The sequence below is a fragment of the Coregonus clupeaformis genome, chromosome 24 (genome assembly GCF_020615455.1).
Source record: "Coregonus clupeaformis isolate EN_2021a chromosome 24, ASM2061545v1, whole genome shotgun sequence".
In the NCBI taxonomy this organism is placed as follows: Eukaryota; Metazoa; Chordata; class Actinopteri; order Salmoniformes; family Salmonidae; genus Coregonus; species Coregonus clupeaformis.
The window spans coordinates 7018792-7031106 of NC_059215.1; the positions used below are offsets into that span (position 1 = coordinate 7018792).

Here is a 12315-nt window from a genome sequence, read left to right on the forward strand (position 1 = left end):
GAGAAGTGGTCTGTGGTCACCACCTGCAAAACCAGTCCTTTATTGGGGGTGTCTTGCTAATTGCCTATAATTTCCACCTGTTGTCTATTCCATTTGCACAACAGCATGTGAAATGTATTGTCAATCAGTGTTGCTTCCTAAGTGGACAGTTTGATTTCACAGAAGTGTGATTCACTTGGAGTTACATTGTGTTGTTTAAGTGTTCCCTATATTTTTTTGAGCAGTGTACATTCCCCTTTATTACTTTCCAACCCCACCACCCTTTCCCTAATTGGAGTAAACTAGTGAACAACAATGCTTAGGCCTCTACTTCCAGCTTATACTAAATATCTACATTTTATGGACACAGTCTATTTTACAATAATTATATATATATATATTATTTTTTTCTCCTGAACTTCTTCTACTCTCAACCTCTCCGATCATTTTCATGATGTCCATCCGGTTTGCTTCTATATGCCATATCTTTCTACTGTGCTCTTTCCCAAAAGCTCCCAACATACAACCTATATACTTATTATGGACACAGTATGCCTACATTATTAGTTATCTTGTTATTATTTGTTGTTATTTGTTATTAGTCCCATCCTTCAACTCCATTCAACACCTCCCATCTATCTCTTAACACCATCCATATAGGATTTCTATTTGCCATATATATTTCAACTGTACTGTGATGTTTTACAAAAATTCTGAACCTTTCTATTCTCATTGTTTCAACAGATTGTGAATTAAAAATAAACATTTTTGATACAAGTATTATTATATTATTGATTGATTGACTATGACTTTTCAGATCACCCAGTAATGCTATCTGCAAGGTTAGCTCCAGGTAAATATTGCAATCCTTTAGCCATTCCTGGACCTGTGTCCAAAAACAAGCTACAAATGGACAGTACCAAAACAAATGATCTAATGATTCTGTCTCTTCGCAGCAACATCTGCAGAGCTGGGAAGATTGTATCCCCCATATAAATAACATTCTATTGGTAGCAAGAATTTTATATAATAATTTAAATTGAAAGATTCTAATTTTTGAATCCTGTCTCGTTTTGCGTATCAGTTCATAAACACTATGCCATGGGATCGGTACGTCAAAAATCTCTTCCCAACTATTTTGCAATCTATATGGGACGGCTGTCAATCCTTTGGTCCTTAAATGAAACTGATATACTTTTTTATTTATCACAGTTTTCCTTAACAAATTATGTTCTTTAATGCAGACAGACAAGTTCCTTACTTTCTCCCCCTTCCACTTTCCTCTTCCATTTTTGCGGTAAGGCTGCAATTATTTGGTTGTAGTTTTGGGTAGAGCAGACATTTCCATATGTTTTTGTTAGCTGCATGTGCGACATAACTCCACCAGTCCTACCGATGATATCATTTACGAAGATTATACCTTTTATAAACATTTTGTCAAAAAAAAAAGGTTTTTTATCAATTAGTATATTTGAGTTTAACCACAATATTTGTTGCATTATTTGTTCTGTCGTTTCTTGAATTGAAATTGCAACCAACTTTCTATGGCTTGTTTTAGAAATAGTGATATTTGGGAGATGATTTCCTTTTCAAATAACTGAAAGTGAGAGGTTGTTATCTGAATAAAGGGAAAAAGGCCATTCTTGAACATTGGGTGAGACAATCTTACTAATTTGCTAGAGAACCAGTTCAGATCTAAGTATAACTTTTGTATGACTGAAGCTTTTAGTGATAGGTCTAATGCTTTAATATTTAATAATTTCTGTCCTCCGAATTCATATTCATTATATAAATAGGCCAGTTTAATTTTGTCTGGCTTGCCGTTCCAAATAAAATGGAATATTTTTTTCTCATATAATTTAAAAAACTGTTCACTAGGCGTAGGCAAGACCATAAGCAAATAGGTAAACTGGGATAATACTAAAGAGTTAATCAGGGTGATTTTTCCACAAATTGACAGGTATTTACCTTTCCATGGTAGCAAGATCTTATCTATTTTTGCTAACTTTCAATTAAAATATTTTAGAGTGAGATCATTTATTTCCTTTGGGGTATGTATTCCGAGTATATCCACATTACCATCAGACCATTTTATTGGTAAACTACATGGTAATGTAAAAATTGTATTTTTTAGTGATCCAATACGTAATATAGTACATTTGTCATAATTTGGTTGTAATCCAGACAAGTTAGAAAATGTATCTAGATCCTCTATGAGGCTGTGTAGGGATTCTAGTTGTGGATTTAAAAGAAAACATGAATCATCAGCGTACAATGACACCTTTGTTTTTAAGCCCTGGATTTCTAATCCCTTGATATTATTGTTGGATCTGATTTTAATAGCTAACATCTCAATGGCATTAATAAATAGATATGCCGATAGTGGACAACCTTGTTTCACTCCTCTTGACAGTTTAAAACTTTCTGAGAAATAGCCATTATTTACTATTTTACACCTAGGGTTACTTACATGATTTTGACCCATTTTATAAGAGATTCTCCAAAATTGAAATGCTCCAGGCATTTATATATAAACCCCAGTCATACTTTATCAAATGCCTTTTCGAAGTCTGCTATGAATACCAGGCCTGGTTTCCCAGATTTTCCATAGTGTTCTATTGTTTCCAGTACTTGCCTTATATTATCTCCAATGTATCGTCCATGTAAAAAACCTGTCTGATCAGGATGAATAATGTCCGATAATACCTTTTTAATTCTATGCGCTATACATTTTGCTAGAATTTTTGCATCACAACACTGAAGTGTAAGGGGCCGCCAATTTTTTTAATGGACTGGATCTTTATATTTTCCACTTGTATCCTGTTTCAGTAATAATAAGATCAGACCTTCTTGAGTGTCAGATAATCTACCATTTACATAGGAGTGGTTAAAACATGCTAATAACGGTCCTCTTAGTATATCAAAAAAGGTTTGGTATACCTCGACTGGTATGCCATCCAACCCTGGAGTTTTCCCGGACTTAAAGTCTTTAATTGCATCCAGAAGTTCCTCCTCTGTAATTTCACCTTCACATGAGTCTTTCTGTGTGGCTGTTAATTTTACATTATCAATAGAAAAAACATCTCTACGATTAGCTTCAGTTAGAGGAGATGGAGGCGACTGAAACGAAAACATATGCTTAAAGTACTTTGTTTCCTCCTTCAAAATATAATTTTGTGAATCATGGGTGACTCCGTCAATTGTAACCAGTTTCATTAAATTCTTTTTGGTAGCATTCCTATGTTGAAGATTAAAAAATAATTTTGTGCATTTTACGCCATATTCCATCCAGTTTGCTTTATTTGTATAATATATTACACTTGATCTTTCTTGAATAAGTTTCTCCATTTCTTTTTGTTTTTCCTCTAATTTATTCTGAGCCTCTATGTTACAGTTTTTATTGCCATCTATCTGTTCTGTTAGACCTATTTCCTTTGTTAGCATAAACTCTTTTGACCTAAATTGCTTTTGTTTTCGAGATGAGTACTGAATTGCATGGCCTCTAAAGGCACATTTAAAGGTGTCCCATACAATAAGGGGATTCGCTGTACCTATGTTATGTCGGAAAAAGTCAGTTATAAATTCCATTGTCCTAGTTAAAAATAAATTATCATCCAAAAGGCTTTGATTAAATTTCCAATATCCTCGCCCACGTGGAAATTCAGTAAGAGTAATGTATATGCCAATTATATGATGGTCCGACCGTATTCTGTCCCCTATCAACACTTTTTAAACTTTTGGTGCCAACGAGAATGAGATAAGAAAGAAGTCAAGACGACTAGCTTGATTGAGTCTCCGCCATGTATATCTCACTAGATCAGGATATTTAAGCCTCCATATATCTACTAGTTCTAATGTACCCATGACATTCACGATTTCCTTAAGAGCATGTGGGTGATTGATTCTGGTGTGATTTCCTTTACGGTCCATTGAGCTATTTAAAACAGTATTATAATCCCCCACCATAATAATATTGTCTTGAATTGCTTGCAGGGTTGATAATTTATTATATATATTGTCAAAGAAGTGTGGATCATCATTATTTGGTCCGTAAAGGTTAATGAGCCATATCTGTTTATGGTCCAATAACATATTTAAAATAATCCATCTACCTTGCGTATCTATTTGGACAATTTGCACATTTGGGATCGAAATTACTATTAATTAATATCATCACCCCTACTACCATCGTCTCTACTACCTTATACCACACCACAGCCCAGGCCTGGGTTAGATCAAATGTTAGTGTTGGGCTGGAACAAAACATGCACACCCTAGTCTGTAGCTCTCCAGAACTACGCTAGCAGACCACTGACCTGACGTCATAAACAAGCTCCTAACATGGATTGGCGTAGGCATGGTTAGTGGGAGTTTTCACCACCTCGTTTCTTAATGCAGTTTCCTTTCGTTTCCTTTCAAATCAGTGAAGGGAAGTGAACAAGTGCACACTTTGGGAGGAAGGAGAGATCATTGGGACATAGCTCTAACCCCTGACCTCCGACCCCTGTAAGACTAACCCCAGACATCTAACAATAACCCCTGAACTCCGACCCCTGTAAGACTAACCCCAGACATCTAACAATAACCCCTGAACTCCGACCCCTGTAAGACTAACCCCAGACATCTAACAATAACCCCTGACCTCCGACCCCTGTAAGACTAACCCCAGACATCTAACAATAACTCCTGAACTCCGACCCCTGTAAGACTAACCCCAGACATCTAACAATAACCCCTGACCTCCGACCCCTGTCAGACTAACCCCTGACCTCCGACCCCTGTAAGACTAACCCCTGACCTCTTGTCGTTTGATCTCCTTGGCCGTGAGGTCGTGACTCTCCACTGTGTCGCTCCAGCATTGGCTACTGCGTCGCCGTGGGAACGACGAGGCCTTCTGTCGCGAACGAATAGGAGCGGGGGGCAAAGGTCGTGCCTCTGTCCGGAAACTGATGGAACGCTGAGAGGAGAGAGAGAGACACACTCCGGGTTGAGACATGCATATTACACATCCTTACACATATTTGAATTTAGACAATACGTGTTTCCTCCATCCTCAGTCTCTGATGTACTAGAGCAGGGTTTCCCAATGCTAGTCTGGAAGGTTGTGCGTGTGTGTAGTCTATGTGCAAGAGTGTGTGTGTATTCTCTGTGTGTGTGTGTGTGTGTGTTCTCTGTGTGTGTCTGTGTGTGTGTTCTCTGTCTGTGTGTGTGTGTTCTCTGTGTGTGTGTGTTCTCTGTGTGTGTGTGTTCTCTGTGTGTGTTACCGTTATACTCTTCCCAAAGCGTTTCAGGACAGGTGTTTTGACTGGGGTGATGATGCCTGTGACTCCTCCCCCTTTCCCCACCGGCTTAACCCTTTTATTGCTGGGCTCCTGGGATGAAACATGCATCTTAGACATGGATGAAACATGCCTCAGAGACATGGATGAAACACGCCTCAGAGACATGGATGAAACACGCCTCAGAGACATGGATGAAACATGCATGACATGTGGATGAAACACGCCTCAGAGACATGGATGAAACACGCCTCAGAGACATGGATGAAACATGCCTCAGAGACATGGATGAAACACGCCTCAGAGACATGGATGAAACATGCCTCAGAGACATGGATGAAACATGCCTCAGAGACATGGATGAAACATGCCTCAGAGACATGGATGAAACATGCCTCAGAGACATGGATGAAACACGCCTCAGAGACATGGATGAAACACGCCTCAGAGACATGGATGAAACATGCATGACATGTGGATGAAACATGCCTCAGAGACATGGATGAAACACGCCTCAGAGACATGGATGAAACACGCCTCAGAGACATGGATGAAACATGCATGACATGTGGATGAAACACGCCTCAGAGACATGGATGAAACACGCCTCAGAGACATGGATGAAACACGCCTCAGAGACATGGATGAAACACGCCTCAGAGACATGGATGAAACACGCCTCAGAGACATGGATGAAACACGCCTCAGAGACATGGATGAAACACGCCTCAGAGACATGGATGAAACACGCCTCAGAGACATGGATGAAACACGCCTCAGAGACATGGATGAAACACGCCTCAGAGACATGGATGAAACACGCCTCAGAGACATGGATGAAACACGCCTCAGAGACATGGATGAAACACGCCTCAGAGACATGGATGAAACACGCCTCAGAGACATGGATGAAACATGCCTCAGAGACATGGATGAAACATGCCTCAGAGACATGGATAAAACATGCCTCAGAGACATGGATGAAACACGCCTCAGAGACATGGATGAAACACGCCTCAGAGACATGGATGAAACACGCCTCAGAGACATGGATGAAACATGCCTCAGAGACATGGATGAAACATGCATGACATGTGGATGAAACACATTGAACAGTTGTGGAGTCATCCCTTAGACTACACCTCGCCATGGTTGACATCATACACACACCTCAGAGTCCTTCATCAGGTCTGACATCATATCTTCATCTTCATCGTCACCCTGCCAGAAATAACCAATCACAGAAGAGAATTAAGTCAGTCAAAATCAAAGTTTACTGGTCACAGATTTACAGATGCAGCAAAATGATTCATCCAGAAAAATATAAATAAATGAAGAAATATCAGAACAAGCAATGTCTGAGACCAGAATATAAATATATATATATACATATAATATCAATCAATCAATGAGCTAGAGATAGATTGAGACAGAAAGAGGAGAGATGGCGAGAGAGAAAGAGAGACAGAAGAGAGAGAGAGAGGGAGGAGAGATATTGTTGCAGGCTCAGTTCCTGTTTCCTGTGTGAGTCTGTAGAAGAGGAAGAGAGATGTAGTAGTTGAGTCATATCTGAAATGGCTGCCGTAACACTTAGTTACCACATCTATCTACTACAGATGCTAGTGACTGGAAGACAATACTTTTAAGTTCTTATCTATTTAATATAGTGACTGGACTATTCATACATTTTACTATTAAAAGTTATTTTAAAAATATATATACACTGCTCAAAAAAATAAAGGGAACACTAAAATAACACATCCTAGATCTGAATGAATGAAATAATCTTATTAAAAACTTTTTTCTTTACATAGTTGAATGTGCTGACAACAAAATCACACAAAAATTATCAATGGAAATCAAATGTATCAACCCATGGAGGTCTGGATTTGGAGTCACACTCAAAATTAAAGTGGAAAACCACACTACAGGCTGATCCAACTTTGATGTAATGTCCTTAAAACAAGTCAAAATGAGGCTCAGTAGTGTGTGTGGCCTCCACGTGCCTGTATGACCTCCCTACAACGCCTGGGCATGCTCCTGATGAGGTGGCGGATGGTCTCCTGAGGGATCTCCTCCCTGGACTAAAGCATCCGCCAACTCCTGGACAGTCTGTGGTGCAACGTGGCGTTGGTGGATTGAGCGAGACATGATGTCCCAGATGTGCTCAATTGGATTCAGGTCTGGGGAACGGGCGGGCCAGTCCATAGCATCAATGCCTTCATCTTGCAGGAACTGCTGACACACTCCAGCCACATGAGGTCTAGCATTGTCTTGCATTAGGAGGAACCCAGGGCCAACCGCAACAGCATATGGTCTCACAAGGGGTCTGAGGATCTCATCTCGGTACCTAATGGCAGTCAGGCTACCTCTGGCGAGCACATGGAGGGCTGTGCGGCCCCCCAAAGAAATGCCACCCCACACCATGACTGACCCACCGCCAAACTGGTCATGCTGGAGGATGTTGCAGGCAGCAGAACGTTCTCCACGGCGTCTCCAGACTCTGTCACGTCTGTCACGTGCTCAGTGTGAACCTGCTTTCATCTGTGAAGAGCACAGGGCGCCAGTGGCGAATTTGCCAATCTTGGTGTTATCTGGCAAATGCCAAACATCCTGCACAGTGTTGGGCTGTAAGCACAACCCCCACCTGTGGACGTCGGGCCCTCATACCACCCTCATGGAGTCTGTTTCTGACCGTTTGAGCAGACACATGCACATTTGTGGCCTGCTGGAGGTCATTTTGCAGGGCTCTGGCAGTGCTCCTCCTGCTCCTCCTTGCATAAAGGCGGAGGTAGCGGTCCTGCTGCTGGGTTGTTGCCCTCCTACGGCCTCCTCCACGTCTCCTGATGTACTGGCCTGTCTCCTGGTAGCGCCTCCATGCTCTGGACACTACGCTGACAGACACAGCAAACCTTCTTGCCTCAGCTCGCATTGATGTGCCATCCTGGATGAGCTGCACTACCTGAGCCACTTGTGTGGGTTGTAGACTCTGTCTCATGCTACCACTAGAGTGAAAGCACCGCCAGCATTCAAAAGTGACCAAAACATCAGCCAGGAAGCATAGGAACTGAGAAGTGGTCTGTGGTCACCACCTGCAGAACCACTCCTTTATTGGGGGGTGTCTTGCTAATTGCCTATAATTTCCACCTGTTGTCTATTCCATTTGCACAACAGCATGTGACATTTATTGTCAATCAGTGTTGCTTCCTAAGTGGACAGTTTGATTTCACAGAAGTGTGATTGACTTGGAGTTACATTGTGTTGTTTAAGTGTTCCCTTTATTTTTTTGAGCGGTGTATTTGACTGAGAAATACAGGGTGTCAGCACCATAGTGAAAACCCTTCCTAACCTTTCAGCTATCAGTGATGAGGAGAGGAAAACATGTCGCAGTAGAGACAGAGAGCAGAGATGAAGAGAGTTGCAGTGTTCAGTCACGTCAGTCAGTCAGTGTCCCTGTTTCTGTCTGTCAACGGTCTGTTCTGCTGAGGTTTCGCTCTGTGCTCTGTTCTGTTGAAGTCTGTGGCTGCAGAGGTGATGCTCAGTTTCCGCTAAAACAGACAGAGCGAGAAAGAGATTGATGAAGAGGGGGAGAGAGAAACTGCGAGAGGAAAAGAGAGAGCCAGGAAGTGTAGAACAGAGAGTTTGAGAGAAAGATGAAGATATGATTCTGAGGCGGCATATCACTCACTCTGTCCTCTGTGATTGTGACGATGGTCTCAGAGCCCGGGTCCTGCTTTCTCTTTTTCTACAGACAGACACACACTGACTTAGCGATACAGAGACTTCAAATCAGGGCTTCTCAAAGTGGTTATTATATCAATATCAAATCATTTCTGGGTAACAATGAACTACCTTACTGTGATTCTTTTCAATTAAAATGGTTAAAAATAAACAAAAAATAGCTTCATATCACTATTAGCACTGGTCCTTTAATTAATATTACCAACAGCAGATTGGTGTGTGTTAAACATCAGAATAAGTTTAAAGTGTGTAATATTTATGTTCTTAACCCTGGGCAACATGGGCCTGGGAAGCTCACAGGAATATTGGTATGTACAGTACTCCATTTTAAAAATTTATTTTACATAAATGCGCTGTAATTTAAGCTTTAAAACTACAAAGTTTTCTCTCTGCCTCATGGCAAGATGTGTTGAATTGCAGAATATTAGCTTTAAAGCTACAACAAAAAATCTCTCTCTGCCCCATGACAAAAATGGGTGGAATTGCAGGAAATTAGCTTGAAAACTACTAAATGTTCTCTCTGATGCTAAGAGGAAGGCCTTCTAAATGTTTTTTTCTCCAGACCCGAGACTTGGTTTGTCCAGCACGGCAGACGTCATAGTAAAACTCCTTCTAGACTATTTTTTTATTACACTTGAGTTGTGTTCTGATTATGAGGGAGTCCCTGATGAATGTGCTACTCAGATTAGTAGTAAGCAACCTGAGAGAGAAACTTACTCCTGCATGGTCTGGGGGGCTGCTGGAATGGGCTTCCCTTTGTCCATCAGACCTAGAAAACACATCAAAGGTCACACAGACACCGAAAGACAGAGACAGAATAACGTTAAGCACTGCATTGATAATATGGTCATTGGAACAGGAAGACAGAAAGCACAGTGAGAAGTAGAAGCAGGAAGGTACCTCCACCTTTAGACTAACTCTAGGGCCTCGTCCCAATACTACTAACATGCATCCCTCCTCTAGGGCCTCGTCCCAATACTACTAACATGCACCCCTCCTCTAGGGCCTCGTCCCAATACTACTAACATGCACCCCTCCTCTAGGGCCTCGTCCCAATACTACTAACATGCACCCCTCTAGGGCCTCGTCCCAATACTACTAACATGCACCCCTCTAGGGCCTCGTCCCAATACTACTAACATGCATCCCTCTAGGGCCTCGTCCCAATACTACTAACAGGCACCCCTCCTCTAGGGCCTCGTCCCAATACTACTAACATGCACCCCTCCTCTAGGGCCTCGTCCCAATACTACTAACATGCACCCCTCTAGGGCCTCGTCCCAATACTACTAACATGCACCCCTCCTCTAGGGCCTCGTCCCAATCCTACTCACATGCACCCCTCCTCTAGGGCCTCGTCCCAATACTACTAACATGCATCCCTCAAGGGCCTCGTCCCAATACTACTAACAGGCACCCCTCCTCTAGGGCCTCGTCCCAATACTACTAACATGCACCCCTCCTCTAGGGCCTCGTCCCAATACTACTAACATGCACCCCTCTAGGGCCTCGTCCCAATACTACTAACATGCACCCCTCTAGGGCCTCGTCCCAATACTACTAACATGCATCCCTCTAGGGCCTCGTCCCAATACTACTAACAGGCACCCCTCCTCTAGGGCCTCGTCCCAATACTACTAACATGCACCCCTCCTCTAGGGCCTCGTCCCAATACTACTAACATGCACCCCTCTAGGGCCTCGTCCCAATACTACTAACATGCACCCCTCCTCTAGGGCCTCGTCCCAATCCTACTCACATGCACCCCCTCCTCTAGGGCCTCGTCCCAATACTACTAACATGCATCCCTCAAGGGCCTCGTCCCAATACTACTCACATGCACCCCTCCTCTAGGGCCTCGTCCCAATACTACTAACATGCACCCCTCCTCTAGGGCCTTGTCCCAATCCTACTAACATGCACCCCTCCTCTAGGGCCTCGTCCCAATCCTACTCACATGCACCCCTCCTCTAGGGCCTCGTCCCAATACTACTAACATGCACCCCTCCTCTAGGGCCTCGTCCCAATCCTACTCACATGCACCCCTCCTCTAGGGCCTCGTCCCAATACTACTAACATGCACCCCTCCTCTAGGGCCTCGTCCCAATCCTACTCACATGCACCCCTCCTCTAGGGCCTCGTCCCAATACTACTAACATGCATCCCTCCTCTAGGGCCTCGTCCCAATACTACTAACATGCACCCCTCCTCTAGGGCCTCGTCCCAATACTACTAACATGCATCCCTCAAGGGCCTCGTCCCAATACTACTAACATGCACCCCTCCTCTAGGGCCTCGTCCCAATACTACTAACATGCATCCCTCAAGGGCCTCGTCCCAATACTACTAACATGCACCCCTCCTCTAGGGCCTCGTCCCAATACTACTAACATGCACCCCTCCTCTAGGGCCTCGTCCCAATCCTACTAACATGCACCCCTCCTCTAGGGCCTCGTCCCAATACTACTAACATGCACCCCTCTAGGGCCTCGTCCCAATACTACTAACATGCACCCCCCCCCCCCCAAAATGGAACAAGGCCCATTTTGACCCTACAGACTAGTCCACCCCAGCAGACAAAACCTCCTAACAATGCTTTATATGACATAGAGGTAGGGTGAGGGGGAAGGGGAAGGGAGAGGTAGGGTGAGGGGGAAGGGAGAGCTCAGCGAGGGGGAGAGAGTCAGAGAAAAGCAAGAGAACATACCCGGAAGTCCATGCGTAGCCTTCAGTCTCTCTCTCCATCATCCCTCGTTTCCTCTGTCATCAAAGCATCGTCTCCAACACACAGACCATCCTCCAAGAGACTCCAAAACACAAGTTAAAATAATAAGTGGATCCTAACTTCGCTCCTCTCCTCCCTCCACCACGTTCACCTGTCGCTCCTCTATTCTGGTTCTTCCCAGAGACGGCGAGAGAGAGAACAAACTCCTCCCTTCCTCCCCCGCTCTTCCTCTTGCACCCTCGTACCAAACCACATCCTCTGACAGAACATCTTCATGTATCCGCTGTGTTCGGTTTCCAACACCGAGGCACAGACAATTGAACCCTGTTAACGATACTGACTCATACTGTGCAGATGACTGGTCAGTGAAACACATCAGAAATGCTGATCATAGAAACCTGACAGTGTTGTCAAATTACAGGAGGAAGTGAGCCAGTTGGCCTGTTTCACTACTCTATCTGATAAAGGCAGGAGGAAGTGAGCCAGTTGGCCTGGTTACAGGAGGTAGTGAGCCAGTTGGCCTGGTTCAGTACTGTACCTGATAAAGGCAGGAGGAAGTGAGCCAGTTGGCCTGGTTACAGGAGGTAGTGA

General features: G+C 43.4%; 1 protein-coding gene across 2 annotated transcripts in view; it reads right to left on the reverse strand.

Moving 5' to 3' along the window:
• Positions 1–12096, reverse strand: part of arhgef3l (Rho guanine nucleotide exchange factor (GEF) 3, like) — a 23440-nt gene extending 11344 nt beyond the window's left edge. Inside the window, exons 1-6 of one of the 2 annotated variants that reach the window (XM_041845223.2) lie at positions 11707–12096; positions 9717–9768; positions 8947–9003; positions 6429–6479; positions 5244–5351; positions 4778–4936 (exon numbers count right to left, since the gene is read on the reverse strand). In XM_041845223.2, the coding sequence (XP_041701157.2) occupies positions 4778–4936; positions 5244–5351; positions 6429–6479; positions 8947–9003; positions 9717–9768; positions 11707–11747 (468 nt within the window). In that variant the 5' untranslated portion in view covers positions 11748–12096. Of the gene's footprint in view, positions 1–4777; positions 4937–5243; positions 5352–6428; positions 6480–8607; positions 8807–8946; positions 9004–9716; positions 9769–11706 lie in introns of those variants that run through there. The other variant, XM_045207012.1, reaches the window with a different exon arrangement.
• Between the last annotated feature and the right edge of the window lie 219 nt (positions 12097–12315).